The 27,004-nt window shown below is 39.3% G+C and overlaps 1 protein-coding gene across 2 annotated transcripts in view; it reads right to left on the bottom strand.

The window, feature by feature from the left end:
* Nucleotides 1-4,858: 4,858 nt before the first annotated feature.
* The window catches only part of LOC124284096 (sal-like protein 1), a 46,799-nt gene continuing 24,653 nt past the window's right edge, over nucleotides 4,859-27,004 (bottom strand). The window contains exons 3-4 of one of the 2 annotated variants that reach the window (XM_046720157.1): nucleotides 22,044-22,160; nucleotides 4,859-10,911 (exon numbers count right to left, since the gene is read on the bottom strand). In XM_046720157.1, coding sequence (XP_046576113.1) covers nucleotides 7,586-10,911; nucleotides 22,044-22,160 — 3,443 coding nt within the window. In that variant the 3' untranslated portion in view covers nucleotides 4,859-7,585. The remainder of the gene's footprint in view (nucleotides 10,912-22,043; nucleotides 22,161-27,004) is intronic. The other variant, XM_046720165.1, reaches the window with a different exon arrangement.

Raw genomic sequence — 27,004 nt, 5'->3', positions numbered from 1 at the left:
GGGAATCCTCACAAATTCTGATGCATAAAACTGCTGCAGTCGTATATTACACATAGCTTAAGGCATTAACACCGAACCCAAGCGTGCTGCACGTGCATCATTCACGTGCACGTGCTTTTATGGAAGGTGCGTGTTTTTAGTGCTGAGAAACAGACAACAATGGAAAATAGTTTTGGGAGGTGCAGAACTGCAAGAACGGTTTGCAGATTGTTTGCTATACGACGTTTCCCAAATGTACGTACACAATTTCCCGGCAATGTTATCGTGCAACTCTGCCAAAATGGCCAAACCAGAGGCAAGTGAAGCTGTTTAGCTTCTTTTAATGAATTTGCTAGCTTTTCATCTCCCAGTTTTATGACTAAACATCGAAATGAGATGTAAATATGACGATGCATCTCCCTCGTATTTACGACATCATAACGACGGTCTTATGAGACTCGCAATTTTCCGCCATAACTTCGATAATCATCGCGAGAGATAAAAGGCATTCGGCATGCCTCGGGTCAGCGATTTCATCATACCATTCAAAAGAATTCCCATCCGACGATATGTGTTCTTTTGTTGGCTTGTCATATTGATAATTCATTGTCCAACACCATCCAAATGCCAAGCAATCATGTAGAGATAGTTATTTCACACCCGCCAATTGTAACTGGGATACCCTGATAGGATATGATTGAAGCTTACTATGACTACAGAGCCAAGATCACACATTGCACAGGGAGAAAATTGTTTTGCAGCAAAATATAGGAATTTTATCATAAAAGGGTCTAGTTGTCTACTCCTCAATATACTTTAGCACAAAGGACTGTCTGACCGATTTCTAGCGATATCCAGATAGAAAGGATTTAAATTAAATTCCATCGCGTCTCAATATTAACGTTTACTCTGAAATAGGATCGGGTGTGAAGTGTTACACAATAAGGGCGTTGTTTGTGAGGCGTATTATCGTTAAAACTAAAAATATCTTCGTTTGATTGAATATTTAAAGTAAATATTGCTTCTAGTTTAGAGGGTATTGTACGTCTTCGTCGTTTTAGGGGCGGTGGGGTAGTCTGGTGGTTGAAGCGTTCGCTCGTCAAGCCGAAGCCCCGGGTTGGTTTACATTTAGTTCGTTTACATTTCTGTTCTGTCTTGAGAAGTTTTAAATGTTGTTTAAACACAATAAAACAATACTCACTCACTCTATTATTTGAATGACTTATGTCAAAGTTCAGTTGTTTGGGAAACGTCATATTCTGTTACAGTTTTCTTTAACACCACACACACTTGCCTGGAACCATGGATAGTATTTAGTCAAAGTTATGTTGATATTGAATATATTTTGTCTACTGTTCAAATTTACATAGATGACGACGGCCTGAAAACACCCTGGACACCGGGCTCGACCACCGGGCTGGACCAGAAGACGTCGCGGCGGGACAAAGCTGCAAAATGTCTGCGGACAAGATGGTTGAGCTGAAATGACGAGTTTCTATATCGTGTACGATCAGTCAATTTCTGGAGAAGGAAAACATTCGAGATATTCGAGTTAGAGATTGTATCAAACGTGTTGATATTTATTTTCTTCGGAGGAATCAGGGGCGGTGGGGTAGCCATGTCGTTAGAGTGTTCGCCCGTCAAGCCAAAGACCTGGGTTCGATTCCCCTTATGTGTACACTGTGCGAAGCCCATTTCTGGAGTCCCCCACCGTGATATTGCTGGAACATTGCTAAAAGTGGCGTAAAACCATACTCACTCACTTCAGAGGAGTAAATATTGTAGAATCCCTTGCAACAGCCCTCAATGGCATGACAGCATCCCGCATACCAGTAACTAGCCATCGTTGAGTAGTTGTCAGTTGAGGAGGTCCCATATTTGCTTATCAACAACAAATCAATTGAGTTTGTAAGTTAACGAGATGTAAGAATAGTTTACTGACGCTTGACATTTGTTTAATGACGGATTCACGTATTTAGGGCTGGGACGGGTACTCGGCTACTCGAATCCGGATCGGGAACAGCTGGAATCGAGTCCTATTTCTAGGAATCGAGTATCCGGAAAAGGAGAGAATTCTGTAATGGCAAGGGCAGATAATAACTTGTCTTTTTCATGATTGACGTAGCACTCATTTGCATCATTGGTATTGTCCGATTAATAGAGGTTATTATTAACGACTATAATATATCTGCGCGTGAGCAGTGAGTAGTCAAGTTACAGTAACAGCAGGAGCGAAAAGTTAAATCTGTGTTTTAAGGAGGAATATAAGCAATGGTTTAAACAAACGCAAATTATATAGCCAAACTTCAGTTTCAGTGTCTTATTGCTATCATTTCAAGTTTTCTTGAAAAATGTCTGTCAACTCGTGATTGAATATTAAGAAAGTTGACAGAAGCGCTTTATTCCTTACATTTCCGGGTACTCGATTCCGATTCCGGTAAGTACATGCGGGTACTCGATTCCATTTTTTCCTACCGTCCCAGCCCTACACGTATTACTCGCCGTTCATTGCAACACGTGCATATCTAAAATCAATGTATGGTATGAAAATATATGGCTTAAAAAACATGGGTGTTGCGATACTTTTGTCCATGTGTATATCATTTTTAGAAATAGAAAACCATCTATTTTTTAAACAATCCTGGCAATGGATGATGTTGTGTAGGTGCAGACGAGGGCGAGTCAACTTTCGGCACTGAGTAGGTTGATAAGGTGAGCTAAATCAATTGCAAAGTGGAACAGTGTAAGTATGTACGTGTATACATGTATATGTAATCTGTGTAGTGTATAAATGTATATAAACAGCCAACACTGAAAGCCGAGTCAGTTCGATTGGATGGTAAGGAATCCCATACATATCCCAGCTTTAATTCACACCTGTCGACTAAAGGTAAAGGCTCAACTTGTAGCAGCTACCTGTCAGTGATCACACGTGCAAATAATAGCTTCAGCAGTTATTCAAAGACCACATAAGTTGTGAGAGCAAATCCACCAAAACCACAAAAACACCCACACAATCCCACCCACCAGCCCACCCCACTTTCTGCAATATTATTACAACAGATACATTGTTTAAGGTCTGCACGTATTAACCACATATATACGACCACATTCGAGTAATCACACCTTCAGTTTACAGTAAACTCGGGTAAAGCAAAGTCTGATATTACGGACCCAATTTGAGTAACACAGGAGTTCGAAATACTACCGCTTATGTATTAAACTAGCTGTGTATGAAATCGTAATAATGTTCTACTGCGTTGTGCCTTCGCTATGTAATGTGTATTGTCACAATCTTTACATATAAGGGTTTGAGTACGTTATGTTTTGAGTGAATTTAGTTTTACGCCGCTTTTAGCAATATTCAAGCAATAGCACGGCGGGGACACCAGAAATGGGCTACACACATTGTACCCATGTGGGGAATCGAACCCGGGTCTTCGGCGTGACGAACGAACGCTTTAACCACTGGGCTAACCCACCCCGCCTTGAGCAATATTCCACTATTACGGCGGGGGAAATCAACACACTGTGCCGTTGTGCTGTTGTAGGAAGTGTCACAGGTGAAGGTGGATGTTAATAGGATCATCAGTCAGGGTCAATCTTGGAATCGAACACGATCAGCGGATCCTGGAGGTCGTTTTAAACTGCCGGCAAAAGGGAGTAGACCCCATGATGATGCGGGTTTCATACCATACATATCATACCAAGCTGAGTGGTGATGTATTTGATACTGTATCCAATGCAATATTCCATGCATCATATCAGGTGTATACTTTCTTTCACCCGTCAGTTTATTTCGTAATACCTGTGAAGATCCGGGTTAGAATTGATCTCCAGCAACCCATGCTTGTCGTAAGAGGCGACTAACAGGATTGGGTGGTCAGGCTCGATGACTTGGTTGACACATGTCATCGTATCCCATTGCGTAGATCGATGCTCATGTTGTTGATCACTGGATTGTCTGGCCCAGATTCGATTATTTACAGACCGCCGCCATATAGCTGGAACATTGCTGACTGCGGCGTATAACTAAACTCACTCACTCACTTCGTAATATCCGAAACTAACGAGTATGGTGACTGGTGGAGTGTTTCGCTGGTTTTAGCACCCTTGCGTAGAGATAAATTGTTTTTCGAACTCAAGTTACAAAATCTTCATTTGTGTGGACCTTCCCACGAAGTGATTACAGTCCAATCCGACCACCCTAAATCATATTACTTAAAAACAGACTTCTGTTTGCACGGCAATTGGACATATACACCTTTATCCATCGTCTGCTCGTATATCTCCATCTATCAGACTGGTGGCTTGAGTTATCAAAGAAATGTGTATACGCATATAGGAACTTCAACGCTGGTCGTACTTCGTCAGCAAGGGATTTGTCCGTGTTCAGGGATCTCTTTGCCATTTATGGCGGTATTTGTAGATTTATTTACCACCTGATTTCCATAAGCTACCGAGATTGCCGACCTAAAAATACCATCTGTCCAGTCTTACAATGTCATGAATAAACCCGTCCAATTATTCCACAAAGTGTTCTGAGTGAGTGAGTGAGTATGGTTTTACGTCGCTTTTAGCAATATTCCAGCAATATCGCGGCGGCGGCGGACACCAGAAATTGGATTCACACATTTCATCTATGTGGGGAATCAAACCCGGGTCATCGGCGTGATGAGCGAACGCTTTAACCACTAGGCTACCCCACCCTCCCAAAGTGTTCTGAACATATTCCAGTTACAAAAGCGGCCAAAGCAGGAAAGGTTAAACTTAAAACAGTGTCGGTACTTCGGAAGCTCTTGAAAATCTTGACTCTAAAAGCGTATGTATGTTCCATTCGCACGACACAAACACATAGTAACAAATCACAAAAGCTGCATTTGAATAGTGAACAATGGTTTATTTTTCATATGACAAAATATAAAGCTATATCCTACTGCCTCCCTCTTTAAGAGACAAAGTTAACGTTCTAACTCAAGAGAAGATAAACGAAAGGTCAAAGAATGAAGGAACGCAAACTGAAGAAGAATTTACCAAACATAAAAATTTTCACTGGTAAACCATACCGTGCAATAGAGCCGAAATATCTCAACAGACCATATCTACAAACTATATACAATTTGTGGGCATCTTAAATTGCCTTTGCCGAACAAAATGCCTTCGAAGCAAAAAATATCATATTGGAAAAATTAAAATGGTTAAAATATACGAGGCCAAACACAATAACAAGTCTGTGTATAGTCTTCGGGGTAAAGAGGTATTATTTGTTTTGCGTAGTTCAAAAGGCTCGCAGCCATTTCAAGTTGTGTTCTCTTTCGTTGTCTTCTGCCGTTTGGATTCCACGATCAAAATTCGATACTGGTGATATGTTTCTCAAATCAGAACACAAAAGAACGTCCTAGTTTTATGGATTTCGGAACCATGGACGGGCAGCCAGGCGTTGGAGAAAAGAAAATTGATATGCCTCTTCCACAACAAGATCAGCTCTAGCTTAACTAATGGATAGGGAAGGAGTTCAGTGGGTTCGTAGTTCGGACTAAGAAACTGTGATTTCATGACGAGTACAGCCAATACTATCCGTTTGTCAGTACGACAAGAAGATTTTCTGTTACAAGGTAGGGGAAGGTTAAAGTACCAAAAAGCTGCCAGATTTCCTTCCAGATCTCAAGAAGAATGAATGGGAACCACTCCAAAACTTGACTTCAACATATGCAATGGTGGAAAACGTAAGTACGGATTTCTTAGCGACTATCACAGATCATCAAGGCAAAAAGCAAAATAAACAAACAAGTGCTACAAAAAGTACAAGAAGCGACAAAATCTACTTCTACCAAGAAATGTGTTATGGCACCTTAACCCTGGATGTTTCGTAGAAGATTTTGATTAACAAGTAACAGAAAGGTGCTATAGACTTTTTTCAATATACATTTAGACACTGTCTTTTAATGGAAGACTATTCTACAAACATTTAACAAGGGTAACAAGAATGAAAAATAGTACATCGCCAAATAACATATAAGTAGTTGTAAGTTTTCCCCAAGCAATGGCCACATAGCACCGAACTGCTTTCAGCATTTTACACACTGAACATGTCCATGCTATTTGTAACACAACATTTATTTTTCAGCCAGCTGACTGGACGAAACACAAAGAGAACAGTGTCATATCAAAATAACAAAAGCTGACAAAAAGCAATGTAGACTGACTTACGTCTTTGGTTTTTTGCATAGGCATGGCATACAAAATGCTGTAGCCATGGTAATACTAAAAATACTCAAAAATGATTGATATATTCTGACAATGAAATAAAATCAACAAAATCTTTGGTGATTAATAATATTTGAACGGATTATAGATTATAACAAGAATTCTGAAACATGGATATTCAGTCAACAAATATGTCAAAAGGATTCCGATTGCATCACGGTGGCTGAGATAGCCTAGCAACACACTGGTAAAAATTACCTCATCTCAAAGTCTAGCTCCATGGATGCAGTTTACATATCACATTGACTGAGAATCCAAAATAAACTGTGCATCATAAAAATTGCAAAATCTGTAAGTAGAAGAGGACCATTAAACCATTTGGTTGTGGTATTAAAAACAAAATTGTAAGTAAGATTCACAAACCAAACAAATCAAATAAGTAGAACGTGTTCAGGGTTATAAAAATAATGCACTGTACGTATTTTTGTGAAAAAACTGACTTAAGTTGGTTTGCCGCATATGAACACAAAAATATTTAACTCCAAACATTGAAGAGTGTCAAAAGGGGAGGTAGAGATGTGATCCCTATTGGCAAAAACAGTTACAACCAAAAATGGTTTTGATTCCATATTGATTAGATGTTTCGATCCGACTAGAACATGTATAAATTATGTACAAATAATAATTACATTCATTCATGTCAATTCAAGACATAAACATAACAAGATTGTAAGTACATGAGTCTACACTACCACTTAATCCTAACTGATAGATTAATGCTGCAGAACAGTAGATAACAAGAAGAAATATTAAGCACACATGAGGCCCTGTAAACAGAGCAGAAATGCGATCGGCAATGAACTGGCTTCAATGTCTTTAAGTAGCAATGAGGGATCAATGATTTACTATGGCATCTGATATCAGTTCACTGACCACTAAATCCACATGTTCACTGTTCAAAGTTAAAAAACATCACTGTTTGTAGGATTTTCTCATTTGAGTAAAAACAAGATGATCACTAAGTCAACAACATAATGTCACAAGTTGATGTCACAACCTTGTTACGTGATGATGACAATGATGGAGTAGGATGATAAACAAAGACTCAGCACTGCAACCGTGGACCTCCATCCAGGTCCTCCTACAAATCCTGCTCACAGGTCAGCACTGAGGACCACAGGACTAGAAGACCCAGCAGCACTGAGGACATCCTGCAGGACCTGCTTCAATAGAAGCAGCAGCCATTCAGTCTACTGCAGCACACAGTTTGTCACAATGAGAGATCTGCAATGATCTACAGCTGCTCAACCATACACCACAACACAGTCACTGACACTGGAATGTTTCTAGCTAAGCACAATATTCATGTCACACTGAAGCTAGTATGTTATATCACGGCCTATGCCACAAGCGCTTTATGAGAGTCTGTTCCGGTCACATGGGATGTTGGAACGTGCTGAGTTTGTATATGTTGTTCTAGAGCAGCCTGAGATTGGAAGGTCTGATTACAGAAGTGGCAGCTGCCAGCTTTCCATAGCCAGGCCTGAGAGGAGTATGGGCTTGAGTCATTGGGCGACTCCTTACTGTGAGGAGAAGAGAGTGAGCTTGAGTTGGCCGAGGCCGAAGAGGAGGATCTCATGCTCAAATCTAGTTCTCCTGAAGATAAGATGTGTTTTGATTCACTAGGGCTACTGCCACCATTTGATACATTGTCTCTGGTTTCCCTGCTTACATCCACATCTTTCTCACTTCCCCGGCCATCACTAAGATGCCGCTCTCTTTCTCGTTCACGTTCACGTTCATGTTCACGTTCCGATTCCTTTTGTTCTGCCTTGACACTGAAGCCCATGCCAGGTTGATGCATCGGTGGGTACTGATGATTCATGCCTCCATTCACACTCTGTATAACAGAAATCTCATTCATTTTCTGAGGTGGCAAGCCATTCATGAAAGGAGGGTACTGGAAGTAGAACTCTGGGGGGCGGTGAAAGCCAGCAAGGAATGGATTGTCCTTGACATGAGACAGCATGAAGGGTGGCTCGATGGACATCCTCCTGCCTCTTCTTGAGGGACTGTTGCTCCACATGTGTGTTCCCATGTGGACCTTCAGATTGCCCTTGGTGGTGAAGGCCTTCCCACAGACTGTACACTTGAAGGGTTTGTCTCCAGTGTGTGTTCTGGTATGGATCTGAAGTGCACTGGCGCTTGAAAATGTTTTCATGCAGGTCATACATTGATGTTTGGGGCCTGTTCTGCGTGAGAATTGAGAGCTGTCTGAGCTGTTACTGTTGTGGTTCATCGATGATTGAGAGGTCACTGGAGTGGTGGAGTGCTGAGGACTCTTGTTGTTATTGTTGTTGTTGTTATTATTGTGACTTTCATCATTGTTATTGCTTAAGGTGGGTGCTGAAGTTGGTGGTGGGGTTTCAGATTTGGGGTGGGATTCAGCCTTGGCTACTGGAGGGGATTCATCAGGACTAGGGCCCCTGGGCGATGATGGCTCACTTCTTGTGAAGCCGCTCTGGCTGTCGTCACTGTTACCCGTGAAGGATTGAGATGGCAGATCCCGAATCTTGTGTGTAAGCATGTGCTGCCTCATGTTTCCTCTGGTGGAGAAACTTCTGTCACAGACATCACACTTGAAGGGGCGTTCTTTAGTGTGACTTCTATAATGAATGTCAAGTGCACTCCGACAGGCAAATGTCTTGAAGCAAATGTTGCATGTGGTGTTTCGTTTCTCTGCGCCAGATCTGAGATCACCGTAGCCCATCATGGGAAATCCAAAGGGCAGAGGAGCATCAGGATTATAGCCATGTGGCTGGTCATCTCTCATGTTGCTTCCTTCTGACCCAGCCTCAGATATAGAGGGACTTCTTGGAGATGTAACTGGAGACCTATCACCATTCTGGTAAGGGTAGCTGGATGGCAGTTTGGTCATCAGTCCAGGGCTGTGACCAAGTCCCATACTATTGCGGAATCGTTCAAAGGAAGCCTGAGCCATTTGACTATCAATAGCTTTCACTCTCTCTTCAAGGGCGGCCAGAGAAGTGTTGTAGTATGGACTAGAAAAGGAGCTTGTGATAACAGGAGTACCTCTGCTTTCAGGTCTTGATGAAGAAGGATGCAAGCTTGGGTTTGGACTAGATGTTTCCCTTGGAGGGGATGTTCTGGATGCAGCAGAGTTGGGTCTTTCTCCCTCTTGAGGCTGTTCAGATAGTATGTTTTCATCTGATGGTTCATCATAGTCATCTTTCTCATCCATCATCTCAGCATCGTCCACCATCTCATTTCTGGGATCATCCATACCTTCCTCCATGTCTAATTCTTCATCATTCATGTCATTTTCAGAGCGAAAGTCATCATCTTCCTGAGAGTTAGGGCCATATGAATCCATCATTTCACTGCCACAGTAGGAGCCACTCCTGCTGAGGTCCAGTTCTTTTCCTTCTCCATGGTGTTGGGACAAGTCAAACGGTTTGTGGTCAAACATCTTCCCAAATTCTGGAGGTTTTGGTGCCCAGTCAGGGTGCCTGTACAAGGCCGCATGGTTCAGATCATGCACTGGTTCACCAGTGTGCATTCTAATGTGCTGTTGGAGAACAAGCAAGTTGGTGAATTGTTTATGGCAGACTGGGCATTGGTGCATCATCCGAAGTGGGGGCTTGGATCTGTGTACACCCATGTGCGTCTTCAGATTACCCTTGGTAGTGAAGGATCTGCTGCAGATCTTGCATCTGAATGGCCTTTCTCCAGTGTGAATACGATAATGCATCTGAAGGGCAGACTTACAGCTAAGGACTCTGTGACATATAACACATTGGTTTGGGTCAGTGATCTTCTGTTCAATGTTCTTCACAAGCTGTTCTAGTTTTGAGGTCTCAGATTTGGTGCACTCCATATATCTCTCCAGATCTTCAGTAGGTTCTATAGTCTTAGTTGGCAGAATAGAGTTTCTGAACATGTCTCCTTGGGTAGTCGGTGGAGGAGGAGGAGGTGGTGGTGGTGGTGGCAGTGGTCCAAAAGGAGATCCCATTACTCCTAATGGCATGTTGGATGCCAATGGGGATGGCAAAGGAAAACTGGTCGGGGTGGCTGGCAAGCTGTAGCTGGGCATGGCACTGTGAGTTGCACTGTGAGTTGCACTGTGAGTTGCACTGTGAGTTGACATTGAAGGACTAGGCAGCTTCAGACTTGGCATCAAGTGAGTGCTTGAGATAATGGGAGTGCTTGGCGTGCTTGGCGTGCTTGGCGTACTGTTCGCAGAGGTTAAAGATGGCAGAGGAGGAGCCGCGGAAGACTTGAAATTGCGTGAACTATCTTCAGGTGGGCTTTTCTGAGAGGAGGCCTCACTAGCAGGAGGAGGACTAGAGTGAGGTTTGTCCTTCGGCTTAGATTCGGGATCGGATGATTTTGGTGGTGGAGGCCGTGGGGCAACTGGGATTGGTGGCGATGGCATGAACATTCCCAAAGAACTCATGGGGAGTGAGGCTGTGACTGGCGGCGACATCAAACCTGGAGGCAGCGGCATGGAGGTGGGGACTGTCGGCATCTGGGGTACTCCAAAGGGAGTAAGCATTGGCATTGGGCGCTCAAGATGCTCTGGCTGAGGATGAGGATTCATCTTGGCATGTGGGTACTTGGCCTTATGACGTTCAAAGTGCACTTTCAAGTTGCCTCGGGTGGAGAATCTGTTTCCACAGATGTTGCATTTGAAAGGTCTTTCACCTGAAAACATAAACAACAATAATAAGAATTGAGGATATATGTTAAAAATTCAAAATAATTAATAAAATGAACAATATACAAATTTAAGTTAATTTATCAAAAATATTTCACAATATTTGCATATAAAATATGTGTGCTTAATCATTGCAATTACTGTCATATTTTCATATCAGACCTACTACTGAGATATGTAACAAATGTATTGAAATATACAGATGGTGTTAAGGAAGCAACTAAAGAGCGTGCAATGTTAATGTAAGAATTATGTCAGGGGGATCAAGATTCAGAAGGGCAGACATGAAGCCAAGGCAAGTATAAGAAATAGGAGCACAGAATAATAAGTAGTGTTTGTCTGGGCACACCTGGCCTGACATCTGAGCTGGAGAGGTTGCCTCTCCCAGCCTCTCCTTCCATCTCATGTCACTTCTCTATCGCACAACTAATTACATACACGGCTTTCACATAAATGACGAGCAGGCATTTCAACTCCGAGTTTTGATATACTGGGCCAATTCTGCACATGACACCATGGTTAATGCTCAATTTCAGAGAGAGGGAATAATGGCCGAGGCTTCTGGCAGGCAGGGTTTGTTTGTCTGGATGAAATTACTGCCAAAAATTTGCTTTTTGACTTCCCTTACAATCTGCAAACTGCCTTGGAGGTTCTCTGACAGGAGGAATGCACACTACTGCATCCATAAACTCTTCCTGCCATATACAATATTTGTAGCCTCTGTGGCATCCCTAACTACCAAACGGCTGTCAGTCGTGCCGCTGCGCTGCCAACGTTGCCGCCAACGACAACCCATCAGTCCCCTCTCCCCGAATCATCTTGCTATTCGTTAGTCCATCACCATATCCTACTTCTCCCACCAACCATCGAAACATTTTTTATTTATGTGGAATACACCAGCCTTCTCTTTTCACTTCTCAACCTCATTAAACACTCGCAAATCATTTCTACAAACACCCCCTACCTGGGCACTCGGTGTGCAAGCGTCAGAATTCAGCCTCTCTCTATTAATATCTTTTTGATGACTTCTCACACACGGTTCTCATTTTTCTTGCTTTCGCAATATTTATAGAAATAATATTTCATCTATGGCTTTAGTTTAGTTTATTGTAGTTTGGCACAACGTGACAAGAGCATGTGTGGTACAGACTTCACTCATCGGCCCTCATCGGCGCACGCCATTATCCTGTGAGGTCCTGCTAACAGTCCGCATGCTGCTTGTTAGTCTTGCTAATGCTTTCCTAACAACCAACTATCCACATGTGTACAAACACCATATGTTTTTACAATACAACTTACAGGTAAATATCTCTAACTGGTATCAGGTGCCTACTTTATATTTATTTAATTTTCTCATAATCATTTACTCCACACAGATTCAAATATTCCAAACATTTCAAGCCCACTGAGAGATCTGGATCCGTTTTCCTCCATAAAAACCAGAATATCACCAATTAACCCAAAACTAACCTCACCAATGTAATTACGTCTAATTAATGACAACAACATTAAGAATGATGGCGGATAATGTGTGTAATGTTTGTATCTCATCTGGCTGAAGCTATGCATGACAAAACAAGAGCTAACACATAAGAGAAGTCGTCCTGAGACATATTACTTTCATTCGGTCTGACACTTTGTATTAATCATCATGAGGAATACATTATCAACTAAACTGTGGTAACTACTGAATCATTCCATGGGCTATCCATATCATATGTCCTGGAAGGCTTCACGGGAAATGAGACAAGGTGTAGAGTTGGAAGATCACAGATACCGACCACTGTAATTTACTTCGTTGTCATATTTAAAGCTTCTTTATTCTTAGTTACTACATCATTCTTTTTCGTGGAATTTGAAAAGAGCTGATTTTCTCCTTCATATACATTTTGATTTTGAAGTTAACACTTTTTAAAAATTGTTTTAATTTAATTTATTTTTGATTCAAAATGTGACTTTTGATTGATATTTTGTTTTGAGGCATATTTTGAATTAATGAAATAACTTCAGATTCGAGGTAAGCTTGGAATAATTGGAATAATGCAAAATGATACATGTTCCTTTGAAACAGCTTAAAGGCAGGCTGGAATGAGAGTTGTTTTTATGTAGACTATGGTACAGTATTTATGGCTGTGGACAGGGTTCTCTCCTGTAAGTAAACTTGACTTTCAGTCTGCCCATTTCTCCATTCTCATCTTTACTACACACTAATAGGCTCGTTCCTCTCCTTCAATACATAAAACATGCATGGCATTTTTATGGTGCAGCTTTCATGTCTACCAATAGCTAATGACAATTCCCATATGATTGAATGAAAAATAAGCCCATTTTCTTCCATCTGGTTGTATAACTGTTGCTGGTATTGGGAACATACTGGGCTCTGATGCCAGCTCAGCTCGTCATACTTAGTTCATGCTGTCACTTGTTCCAAACACAAGAAGCACCTGCAAACTTAAAGACACTTTTTTTGTCCAGTAAAAATCTTAGAGTTAGACACTTTGATTGTGACATTTAATTTATCACACTCTGTTCAAAATCTGCTTAGCCCAGGGTGAAAATGTCAATGAAAGTGCTTTCTGACAGATGGAGGGGGGTTTGTAAAGAAGGAAATCAGTGCTGAACAAGAAAGTTGTGAGCCTGTATCACATTTCTGGGAGCCTGGTGGAACATTATGAATTGTGTGAAGAGAGGAAGAGTCAGGCACATTGCGGGTGATAATGAGGCAGCACCACCAGGGTGCTCCTGTGAACAAAACTGCCCTAGGGTGGAGCTCTCAACTGTGGGGACTATGGGTGTAGACTAGGGGAGTGACCTCACATGGTCCTCGGTAAGGCTGGGGGTTGGGCTTCCTGGGTGGGGCTGACTTGGTCCTGCTTGTGGGTGGGCTGGCTGAGGGAAGGGACTGGGACCTGGGTGTGGTAACTGGGGGTTGGAGCCCACTTTGTCCTATGGGTGGGCTGTCTTGGTCCAGGGAGTGGGCTGTAGGTGGGGGCTCTCTGGGTCCAGTGAGTAGGTGTGGTGACTGGGCTAGAGAGCTGGAGGTGGGGGCTCTCTGTGTCCAGGAGTGGGTGTAGTTACAGGGGTGTAGGCTTGTTAAGTCCTGGATGTGGTCTGAGGATTAAAGGTGTGGTGCCTATGTGACGTCTGGGTGCTGAAAGAGCCAGGTTTGGGTGAGGACTAAGTGTCTGAGTGAGTCTGTGAGTTCTGGAATGGTCCGCTGGCTGATTCCTGATTTCAGACATGTATACAGATGCAAGCCCAACAGACACATGGACACAGACAACAGATATCAGGGTGGATTCACCATACACAGATCAGGACTAGAATGGGATTCCTTACATATACTAACTTGGGTGTGTGGGGTAAACAATGTGTCAGCTGAACATAAGTCAGCACGCTAGTGACTTGAGTCAGGACTATGAGTTGCAAGTAACAGAAGAACAGGTCTGAACAGATAGCAGTGACATCCCAAGATCCTGGATCAACTGTTTCAGAGTGGACTTCTGGGATTATTCAGAGTATAAGATGACAAGAAAGTGTTGGGATCGGACAGCAAGGGATAGAATGACTTCTGCCATGTTGGGAAAGGTAACTGATAGCAATACCACAGACAATGGTACATTTTGCAATTCAATTTTTAGACTGTGAAGGAGGTTTATGCAATAAATTCACAATGATCATTTCTGTTAGCTGCTCGGGTAAAGAGTTTAAATGGGGATGTTTCAATAGAAAGGGCACACAAAGGCTCAAAGATTTAATTGGAAAAGGTCTGAGTCAGTCAGTCTCTAGGTAAATACGAGACATGACAAATACTTCATAAATCAAGCATTAAAGAAAAGAACCTTAATTAAAATCCAAACAGGTTAATTTATAGGACAGTACAGAAATTTGATAACCGAAACCGTCCCTTCATAGAAAAAAATGATATTTACAATGTCAAAAAATAATATTAAATTTTGGGCGTCTGTTAAAAGGTGTCAACTTTATACATTTCATCACAAAAATTAATCTGCTAATCATTAAATGGAATGACAGACAACCCCTAATCTCTAACAATCCCTTACATTATTCATGAGTGGGCTGTCAATGCCATTTCATATCATAAGTATAGATCGCCAAAAGAAGAGCCAACTGTTTAATTGCATTGATGAGACATCCCCTCATGTTGGTCAAGGGGGATTTCAACATTGGGTTATTATCTTGCCTCGGCTTGATCAGTCCATCTTATCAACACAGGGACCTCTTAGAACCTTTCACATGACTTCCTGGATTGTTCCTCACCAAAGACGCCCCTCCTAATGTTTCATTAGCCCTGCAACTCACCTCCACTCCCATATTTGTCTGCGTGTGTCAAGTAATGCATATGAGACATAATTAACGGCTAATCCGTGATCCTTCAAGATGGGCATTCATATTAAATACAGGACTGACCATTTCGGTGCGACCAATTGATTATTGTGGCTGTCCGATGGCTGGACACAATGACCACTTACACCATGAGCCTACACAGACCTGGCTCGGACAATGGAAACGTTTCATGGACAAATATCGCTTTCTCCAATTTCCTTGCCTCAATGTTCTGGCAACAAAAAGCTGCAGTGAGGTTTAAACTCTGTTATGCAATTCCCTGACCTATTTGAGTTTCAAAGGCTTAAGGGGACTGAGATGGGAGAATAAAAGAGGATGAAATATGTGTGCCACCAGAGAAGAATCTTTCATACTAACAGTCATAAGCCTAGCACCATAAAGAAGAACATTTAGGGATCATTTGAACTGGTCTTTTGTCCATGCAGCCAAATCTCTGGAAAATCCCTCCTCTGACACCAGACCGATCAAGTAATGTAGTGAAAGTGTCACAAGATTACCGCAGATAAATCACGTGTCTTCCCACACAATTATATTTCTACTTACAATTGTATTTACAAACATGAATCTAAATATGATACTATTTCATTATTGCTTTCTTCAGATCCTTCCAATCTTCAACATGTATTCAGACATATGCCCAAAGAGGATGATGTTACTGAGACAAAATGAAAATGAAAAGTGGGAAATATTTTTCAGTGAACTGACAGAAAACAAGGAGTCTGATATTTGGTATTGCTGCCTGAAAGAATGCAGCATTGCAGCATTGCAATGACCTTGCTGAGTGTGAATGTTCATTGACACTGTCCTACCTGGACATAAGCTTTAAGTCACTTAATACTTATCACGACTCAAAACTCCACTGTTTTTAAAGTGTTTCTGTACCTTTGTGGGTTAAAAAAGTTCATTTCAGAATCAGAAGTTTAAAACTTCACAAATGATAGAATATATAAAAATCTTTCTACATAGCAATCCATATGTTCTTGAACATTGATTTCTGTAATTCTTCTTGTAAATGTACTGTAGCAAAGTTTAAAACTGTACTGTAGTGATGTTTAAACCTTCATGAATGATGGAATATATAAAACACTTTTAATACGGCAATCCATATATTCTTGAACAGTGGTTTCTGTAACTCTTCTTGTAAATGTACTGTAGCAAAGTTTAAAACTTCACAAATGATAGAATATATAAAAATCTTTCTACATAGCAATCCATATGTTCTTGAACATTGATTTCTGTAATTCTTCTTGTAAATGTACTGTAGCAAAGTTTAAAACTGTACTGTAGTGATGTTTAAACCTTCATGAATGATGGAATATATAAAACACTTTTAATACGGCAATCCATATATTCTTGAACAGTGATTTCTGTAACTCTTCTTGTAAATGTACTGTAGCAAAGTTTAAAACTTCACAAATGATAGAATATATAAAAATGTTTCTACAAAGCAATCCATATGTTCTTGAACATTGATTTCTGTAATTCTTCTTGTAAATGTACTGTAGCAAAAGTTTAAAAGGTACTGTAGCAAAGTTTAAAATTTCACAAATGATGGAATATGTTAAAACACTTTTACTACAGCAATCCAAATATTCTTGAACAGTGGTTTCTGTACCTCTACTAGGAAATGTACTGTAGCAGCTAACGATGAATGTAGCCAGTATGAAAGGGTTACAAGTCATGGCTATCAATGCCGTGTGGAGGAATGAATGACCTCCCTCACCATCTTCAGCTGTGTGTCTCACCAGTGGTCATTTCAGCACAGATGTATATCAGAAATACTGAGATAATGACCCTACTGGTGCTTCCTCACTGACCAATGTCCATTAGGACCAGACTGTGAATGCAGCTCACTAATGTATCATCTACATTAATGTGCTGCTGTATCTATGGTGTATTATAAGGAGAATATAACACTGCCCTGGCCAGGCTAGGAAAATCCCCAGCTGTGTAAGACACGAAAATGTTTTCAATTTTAATTCATATTGATTCTTTCATTATTGAATCAATTTGAAAAACATATGAAGGTTTATTTATTCATGATTTGTAATGAATAATGTTTTATTAACATTTACATGAGTTTATTTACAAATTACAAATTTCTTCATAAACACATTTTTACCTATATGAGATCAGTTTAGTTCTGTATATGTTTACATATGATTTTTTACTTGATCAATTGGATGGTGTTTTGCTTTAATTTTAATTCACATCAGTTTATTATTAAACTGTTTTGATACATACACATTAATTTATTTATTCATATTTTAAATATTCCATTTTAGTCGACATTTTCACCAGTTACTGATTATATTCTTAATATAATTATTTTGTTTGACATTAAAGTTTTCTCTTTCATATATTTACTTATTTGTTCATTTAAATGACATTTCACATCAGCTAAAAGTTACTGTAACCATTTCAGTTATATAAGTTTCAACATTATCTGGACAATAATTACATTCCATGCCACGTATACTCATCTTTCCTTCCCCTCATTTCTCTAATATATGACTTTAGAGATTGGATTATACATCAGTTCTCTCCTCAGAATTCTGAGAGGCTGAAATCTAAATGGTTTTTCCAGGTCTAGAATTTATTTCATTGACAAAATCCTCCTCACATTGCATTTAGAACTGCAGTAGATTGCATGTCCGGCCAGCAAGTCAGATCTACAGCTCATCAGTTTGAAGGAGCAGTACTTCAATATAAATGTACCTGACCTGAACAACATCTCAATCATTTATCTTTACTTAACATCTTCACTTTGAAACTTCTTCCATTTCCTGATACTTATCTCTCCTACAGAGCTTCAATATTTATTTTGTGAATATTTCAATTCATTTACCTCCCTCTTTCGATTTTACTTTGAAAAGCCTTCAATTTTCTAATACTTATCCCTAACAAAACTTCAATGTTTATTTGTGTACATTTCAATCCATATATCATTAACTAACTTTGACATTGCTCCAAATTTCTAATACTTATCCAACAAAACTTCAATGTTTATTTTGTGTACATTTCAATTCATTTACCTTTAATTTACTTTAAAATGCCCTTCAGTTTCTAATACTTATCCAGCAAAATATTAATGTTTATATGGTGTACCTTTCAAATCATTTACCTTTACTTTACTTTGAAATGCCCTCTATTTCTTATACTTATCTCTTTAACAAAACTTATGTGCCTATTAAGTGTACATTCCAACCCATATATCATTCCTTACTTTGACATTACTTCTATTATCCATTCTTATCTCCTTAACAAAGTCTCAGTGTTTTGATATATTAAACTAAACAAATTTAATTGGCCATGAATAATTTCCACCAGGTAGTGACTATTTACAGTGTAAAGAGATGATGTAAATATCAATTTCATTGAAATTCTTGTCACATAATATGGCTTACAAATGCCATTTATCAGCCGCCTCCTTTCTCCTGTCCTATTTAGTGGAAGTTTGCAGAACCAAACAGAAACTGAGCATCTATACTTCAGCAAGGGATTAGTGAAGGCCATGTTGGTGCAAATTTCCAAATGTCCAATTGTCATACATGTTTGCTAGACATCTGTGTGTCAATATGTGACATGACTATCTTCCTGTAAAATACATAGTCATGACGAGTGACACATTAGCAATTCACTGAAAAAGGTCACGGAATGAAGTAAAGGGGCAGGGTTTTACATTTACAAGATGAAATGGCCTCCGAAAAACCTTTGTTTCTTCAGAAATGGGCTTGGAACGAGCTGAGCTTCAGAATTTTGATGCATCGTTAATTGAGTAAACACAATGTACTAATTTCTAACACACGGGGTACTTAGCAGTCTGTTCTGTGTCGCTGATTGGAATGTGAGAAACATCCATCCTGGTACCCGCAAAGCCAAATCTTTTCATCACTCGTGTCCCGCGTCGCATTTGATATTTTGTAGTATTTGTTCTAGAGGTGTAGTTGAAAAATACATTTACACATGGTATTCATTCGGCATAGCCTCAGTCTAAACTGGGGAGGTGGTATTTTGCTGTAAATTGTTTGAAAATGAGAACGGACATATTAAGCAAGCTCTTGTCACTTGGCTAGCCTCTTTTTCATTTTGATTATGGAGGAGTTTGTTCACTCACCAATTCCATGTACTTTTTTTCACATGGAGTACCTCATTACGATCTTAGCCTTTTTTCAGGCCGTGTGTCGCACAACCTATGGTATACAAGATTTGTGAATCTTGGTCAGGTTTTCGCGCGCTGTGTTCCAGGTGTTGACTTAGTGGTTTTGCATTGAGCGTATTCTGATGTGTTTGAAGGCCTCATTTTGAAAAGAACTCCTGCTTTCACCTGGCCATGTTTATGAATAGGTGTATCAATGCACGCTTTACTCAAAGTGCCCGGAGGTGGTCCTGTGCTTGCCGGCTGAGGATAATTGGTGATATACTTTCCGGCAAAATTTGCACACATTTTCGACACCTCTTTAAGTATGAAAATCAAACTCCATAGGACAAAAGTGATCTCCCTGAAATCCGCCCACCCATTTTGTCGAGGTGTCAAAAAGGTTGCACGCCTAATAAGCTAAACTTTGGCAGGCTGACAGGACCCCAAATCACTGCATACATGAAGGTGAGATTTGTTTGCATTTACGATGTGACTAAACATTGTTAAAAACATCCTCTCTCTACATGAACAAACTCCTGTTCTCCACCCTTATTCCACATATTCCCATTAGGATCAGAATTTTTTGTCAAACCACATCCTCGACAACCCCAGAGGCAAACAGCTTTGCTAGCGAAAGATCACCATCTTTTCATATCAAGCCAAACAGATACACCTGGTCAAGTTTCCCAAACATCTTTGTTTTTGTTTCATTCTTGCATCAAATGTCAGACATTAAAACCAATTAGCTTTTAACACTAATCTCAAAATTTAAATTCATCATAATAGACTAATTTAAAACCAATACAAGACTTTTAGATGAGTTATTAACTGTTACAAGATTTCATATTTTTATTCTTTGTTCACAGGATAAATGTAGATTGGTTTGTTTGGGAAGTATAGGAATTCTTTCACATATCCATGGACAAGAATTCCATTAATAATCTTTATCAGCTAACCACAAGAAGATTAAAAGATTTACAGTAAATGGTAGCTTAAATGGAGACCCATGTACACTAACCAAATTCCATTCAGATTATAAGTTCCTATTCCACACATGTATTTTACCTGTTTTAAAGGAATATTATTTCCAAAATATTAAGATTATCTGTATGTTCAGCTTTGTTTCTTATCCTTGGAAAATGAAACAATATGTTACATTGGTAAATTAGTCCAGATAGTGGTTTGCAATGTTTGGATTTTTCAATTCATGCAGTTCAATTTGATATATTCAAAAATTCACTAACAAGGAAATTTCTCAAAAATGTCTCGCTTTGTTCTGGATGAGACTAAGTTGAAACAGTTCCTGATTTGAAGTTACACGTTGATGGAATGCAACTGTGTAAAGAGTGATATTAGTTTATTTTTCACTTTTCTGTCATTATATCAGGGGTCTATATTCAGCAAGCTCTTACATTTCGATCACCAAAATTCAAACAAATAACAATAATAATAGACTTCTAAGGACTAGTTTAACAAAGTACAATTATGTACATTTGGAAATTTCCAAATTTCAGATAATTCTATACCACTGTATTGCAGAATGTTTTGGAATATACTTCAGTTTAGGATTCAGGACAGTACAACTAACAGCTTTAACATTAACTGAGACAAACACAAGTTAATACATTCATGAGCAGTCCCATATATTAGGTTATATGACAATACATATCTTGAATTACATTGGTGTCAACTATCTTGGAGATAAATGAACCAATATAGGTTAATATCTATTCAGAAACAAATACATGTCATTGGTTAAAAAACCTGATTCTTTTGATCAAAGTGTTTTGATCCATTTGTATATTTTAAAACACCCATCATACCAATCCTGAAATAGATTTGAAAATTCTACATCAACATATTGAAATGATTCAAAGAATATACAAAACTATCAAAATTCTTCCAATGTTGAAAGCTGCAGGAGGCTCTCCATATAATGAGGAGGTATTCCTGTTCCAACACATTGTTTGTTTGCCAGGGTTAGACAGTGACGTATTAGTGACATTAATATCTACCTAGTGTCCGATATACAGGTGAGTAGAGACAGAAGCTGATACACAATATTACCCAGCATGCATTTCTACTTCTACACAATAGATCCAACATCAAGCTAGTCCTCAACCAGAAGCCAAACAAGGATCCACACTCACAAAATATATGGTGATCATAAATTTGATTTTCGTGCACCTATATATAAATGAATCTCATTTCTGCTACATAGTTATACAATAAAATCGGTAAGTTGGCTAAAAACTTATCGTTAAAATCATAACTAGAAAGAAAGATAGTAGAATAATTTCACAATGATAATTCAAAAATTAATATGACAGTTTGAAATATGGTTTATTAATTGAAATGTAAAAAAATAAATTAGACAAAATTTCAAAATAGGAAAAAATATAGGACATTAACAAAAATAGTTCCATGTCGGATGGTATGACAATGAATAATGTAAGACATGAAATGATATTTATAGACAAAGAGGATGTTAATGGGTGCAAGAAGATTTTCTAAGTGTAAGTATGTGAGTGTGCATTCCTCCCTGCCCATCACCAGTAGAGACTATAGTGTATTACTGTGACAGAACCACTACACAGAACAACAACCTACCCGTGTGAGACCGAACGTGTATCTGCAGAGCGCTGTCGCTGCCAAACACTTTGTGACAGAAGCGGCATTTGTGCTTAAAGAAAGGGTCGTCGCTTGCATACTGGGATCGTTCAAGCACTGAAAAATTTAGAAAAAAAAATTTAGTGATCGAGTCCGCAGACTCCGGAAGTTTCAGAATGAATTTCTTCCTGACAGAAAAATTTCCGTTTTCAAGACATCGAAAAATTCTGTAATCAAAAACTAAGTTAAATCTTTCAGTGTTTGGACTTCTGTGAAGTTCCATGGGGACCCTTAAGAATCGGCACATCCAATGAACAGCCTATTTTGGATTCACACTACGACATAACATGAATGAACCCTTTCTGCTGTGCCAGAAGTGTAATATCTGCATTGTCAAAAGGGCAATATCACTGCTGTAAGCCATATCTGCAAAAAGAACCTTTTTCTTGAAATTCCATGAATGTATAAAGGGGTCTGCCGCTGTAGGTGGCCTCTGAGACAATTATGGTTCAAAAATTTGGTGTCAGCGGTATAATACATATATATGTGAAGTTGATGCCAACCGAGATCTTGTTCCTGAGGGACAACTACCTCCACTTATGTGAAAATCATAAGCAACACATTAATCTAATTGGATCTTGTACAGGAATCTCAACAGCAGACATATACGTGTCTGAACAGATAGAAAAGTAACAACAATCTGAAGCTGAGCAGACAGAAAACTGGGAGAAAATGACTTCAAAGAGGTAATGATGGCCCAAAAACAATACACAAGATCATAACCAATTCCTGGTCCTCATTCCATATGCACATCACAGTCTGCAAGAGAAAAGCAGATCAGATCCTGGAAATTTCAGGGATCATGAAACAAGCTTACTGGTAATGTAGAGGGTCTGCTCGAGCGGTAATCATAAGCGTGATGTTTGGTCGTGTATGATTCTCTTCGTTGGTGGGATTGCCCCCCTGCCATGCCGTTCTGACAGACAGAGACAGCTGCATAGGATCCCCCCAACAAGCACCTCCTAAGGAAATTTGATGAAAGTTAGTTTTTTCACTAGGCATAGGATAGCCTGTTTCAACACCCTGCGAGATCGTACACATATTTCCCCTCCACAGATGGTCTCTACCAGGCTAAAATATGGAAGGCTATTACTTTGGCAATCTGGGTTCATCGCTTTAAATGCTTGTGTCAGAACAACATTAATTTCGAAGAATTAAAACCAAATTACCACAGACTAAAGAAATGGGGCTTCCCATGGCATCTGTGTTTTATTTCCAGAAATAAAATGCTTCATATGTCAATGTCTAGCTTGAAATATGGCCTATGTTTAGCAAAGGGCTATAACTCTGTCATATTTGTATGATAGGAAGGGGGATCTGTATGGCATGCCTACAGGAAAGATACCGGCAAATGACTGTGGGTGGCGAAATGACTCAAAACATATTTGGTGGCAAGGTTTAGTATATTTCCCCGATTAACCGGATCGTATATGAGAGCTCTAATTGGAGGCAGCAGGGGACGGCAATTGTCTTGAGCCCATCGACAGATAAGGGTAATCTCCCTTGGTGGGAACTCTTCATTTATCAGACCTCTCTTTAATTTCGTTTGTGATACACAAGCCCCACTGCTGTTCATCACATTGGGCTGTGTTTGAAAACTGATAAACATGTGATCGAATTTCAGGAAATGAAAGTCCAGGAAACAAAAGATGGTGGTAGTAAGTTGATCTGTATTCTGGACTATTCATCATAGATTAGACACAACCCAGGGGATCCAAAACCTCAAATCTTCAAAATCTTATTTATTTTTCTATTCCACCAATAATTACAACCAGGGACCTCAACCAGATTGAACTTATCAGACACAACCTCCAAACCAAACGGAATTGAAACGAAAAAGAAATTTCAAATTTCATACTGGACTATTTCATAAAAAATATTGGTTATGTTCATATTCGATTATTCAGATTCCATCCAGACAAGTCATTAATTGTCATCAACTGTCACTGACTCATCTTCAATATTAACTTTATTCACCGTTGTATGAACTGGGAGACTCTATGGCAGATATGCAAACTATCAACTTTGGTTTTCCTATTTAATTTGATCAGACAAAGGGAGCATCACTGTTGACTAAAATGTGGTAATATTGCCAATACAAACAATATCGGAATCGTCAGATGAGGCCAATTTGCCAATCATGAAGTCTGCGGGACAGTGACCACCATTATAATCCGGTGTCGGGGCCTCACACAATTCAATTGATTGGAAAACGGAAAAACAGCGAGCACATGATGACATCATTAGCCCCCTTTACCCATAATTCCCTGTGCTGTGACCCCTCGCTTTTTCACGAGACAATGATCTCTCGCAGACTTGCCAACAATACAGTTAATGGAGGTGTTGATTATGAGATGAAAATATCAGCTAGGATGCGGCAATATTGCATAGCGATGATCCCCACATCAATAACTTAATCATACCTTGTCTATTCACCTCATGGAGTGTGCATCTGCAAGCCAAATGCTTTGATTTCATTGAAAAGTCAACCAATATCTGAAGTTATTCTCCCTAATCCCCTACTTCTGATGCAGAAGGGTGTTGGAGGTTGTAGCAGCTATGTATGATTTGGCTTCACCCCATTATCACAATAAAGTGGCAGAATCACCGCACGAAAAAAGGCTCAAACGACAATCAGGATTCTGTCAGCCATCTTTTCCACATCAGAAGGATGCTTTCAATTCGTACCGAAACCATCAAATCTCTCAAATGCTTACCATTTTTTTCAAACATTCATTTTCATCGGTTTCATGATCCCTTAATTATTAAACAAAAATTGATTTTATGCTGTCATACAGAATTTTCGAGTCGCTAAGCTAAAAAAATTCAAAAGAAACATTGTCAATCTGATCACGACAGCTGATTTTATCAAAAAGATAATCCTGACAAAGCATAATTTCCAATATTACTTTATAAATATTTAATAAATGTGAGAATGCCATGATAACGACAAGACAAGATGGGACCTCCAAGCTCGCCCTGAGAAATAATACAAGCTCTTGTCCTCTAATCACTGGATATGAGATAATTTCAATTACCCTGGGGGTGCAGTTTTGATCATAACTTCCACAACATCTGCCAACAATTAAAGACAGCGGTGATTGCCTGGAATATATATCAAGAGAACAGCCCTGATTGTTTTTGTGTTGGGAGGTCACTGACAGGTTGAGTCATGGGGGCCAGATGTAAACTGCCACAATTATATCTGTCCAGCTGATTTCCATATGGTCATTGCCAATCAAAGGAGGTGGCTGGTCAGTGTAGAAGATGGACTGCCTGAAATTGGGCCCATGGGATTGATATGATAAGTATAGGTTTCTAATTGGAGGAAGTATTACACAAAATCTGGACTTTTCCGTGTGGGAGGTCAAAGGTTACGTTTATGTGTTCTTCCTTAAGTTGTGTCCCTGTCACGGGAGAAGTAGACATGCTTACCTGATTATTTTTGCTGACTTTTTAAAAAGATCTGAAACTTTTTCTCAGTTTAAAACCAATTTTACGGTCATGTTTATTTTCCTTTGATGTTTGTTTGCATATGAGGAAATAATTTATGAGAAACTTTATTACTTAACAAGACACCTCTGACTTAATTCTTACAAGAATTTTATCTCAAGTTTCCAACTCAGATTATCACTAAGTTCAGAAATTTGAAATAGATAAATAGTTTAAAGGAAAATACAATTTCAACAGCCAATAATTCTGACAGGGTTCAAGTCACTATAACAGATATAACAGTCAAATGACAAAGTACAAGAAGAGACAAATTTAATTATGAAACTAAAAGTGAAATTTCAAAAGTAGTTTTAAAAAAACCACTTGAACAAAGCTCAAGAAAAGACAAATTTTTATAATTTAACAAACAGAAATTTACAAGTTGGTTGTTTTGAAATATTTCTTTGTAATATAACTTAAATTGCAGCGTCCAACACAACAACTGTCCCTGACATGAGTAAATAACTTTGCCCTTAAGTTTGTTTAAAGACCACAATTAGCAAATATCGACAGCACCTCTCCTCCCCCTCCTTGGAGGCCGACAGTAGAGATGCTGGAAAAAAACTGGGGCTTCCTGACAAGACATTTTGACAATTTCAATTTAGAACAAAAACTGCAAACCTTTACTATTAATTACAAGCCAAAATAACCTTGGGAAAGCTACAAGGCTTTTTAGCTCTACCGTTGTTGCACAGATGAACATTTCCTCTGAGCTTAATTGGGATTAAACAGCCAATCAGTGGGGCAATTTCTCACAAGTTGAAGACAAGTAGGCAAAGTGATACCTGTCAAAATGACGCCCAGTTTAGAACTGTCAAAAAGAGATAATTCGGGGAAATGAATCTCCCTTCCTCGATTCACTGGAAACACCTGGTCAGAGAAAAAATACCTCAAATATTTGTGCTCCCCTTGTGAAAATTGGCTATCTGTAGACTCAAGACAGTAAGTAAATTGTTTGGCAGCAAATAAAAACAGTATAATACAAATATGTAAACATTATAGTCCTTAAATTTCAATAAATTTGCCAAACAATTTGAGAAATGTTGGGACTTATCCCAACATCAAACTTTCTATTTATTTGCCACTGAACTAATGGAAGCAAAACTAGTACTTTTATCAAAATAAAACAAAACATTTTTTTAAAAGTATCACTAAACTTCAGAAATGATGTTTAAAATCTTGTTAATTAGTGAGGCTGAATTTGCAGTCAAGAAATCAAAATGGCCGCCTGGTCACCAGCTCCTGGGTGGTCGTGTCCAGGAGATAGTAGAGAGGCTAACCGTTTGCCCACAGATTTGGAATTTCCTCTAACACCTGCACATGAGAGAATACATCAACATGGCACATTTTTCTAGTATCTATATCAGTTATTATTTCTAGACTCGGTGAACACGTGTCCCCAGTTGGCC

Source organism: Haliotis rubra, unplaced genomic scaffold (genome assembly GCF_003918875.1).
Source record: "Haliotis rubra isolate DU_JTF1 unplaced genomic scaffold, ASM391887v1 Scf11, whole genome shotgun sequence".
NCBI lineage: Eukaryota > Metazoa > Mollusca > Gastropoda > Lepetellida > Haliotidae > Haliotis > Haliotis rubra.
Note: the sequence above shows the minus strand (reverse complement) of the source record. Positions and strands in the feature narration are given on the sequence as shown.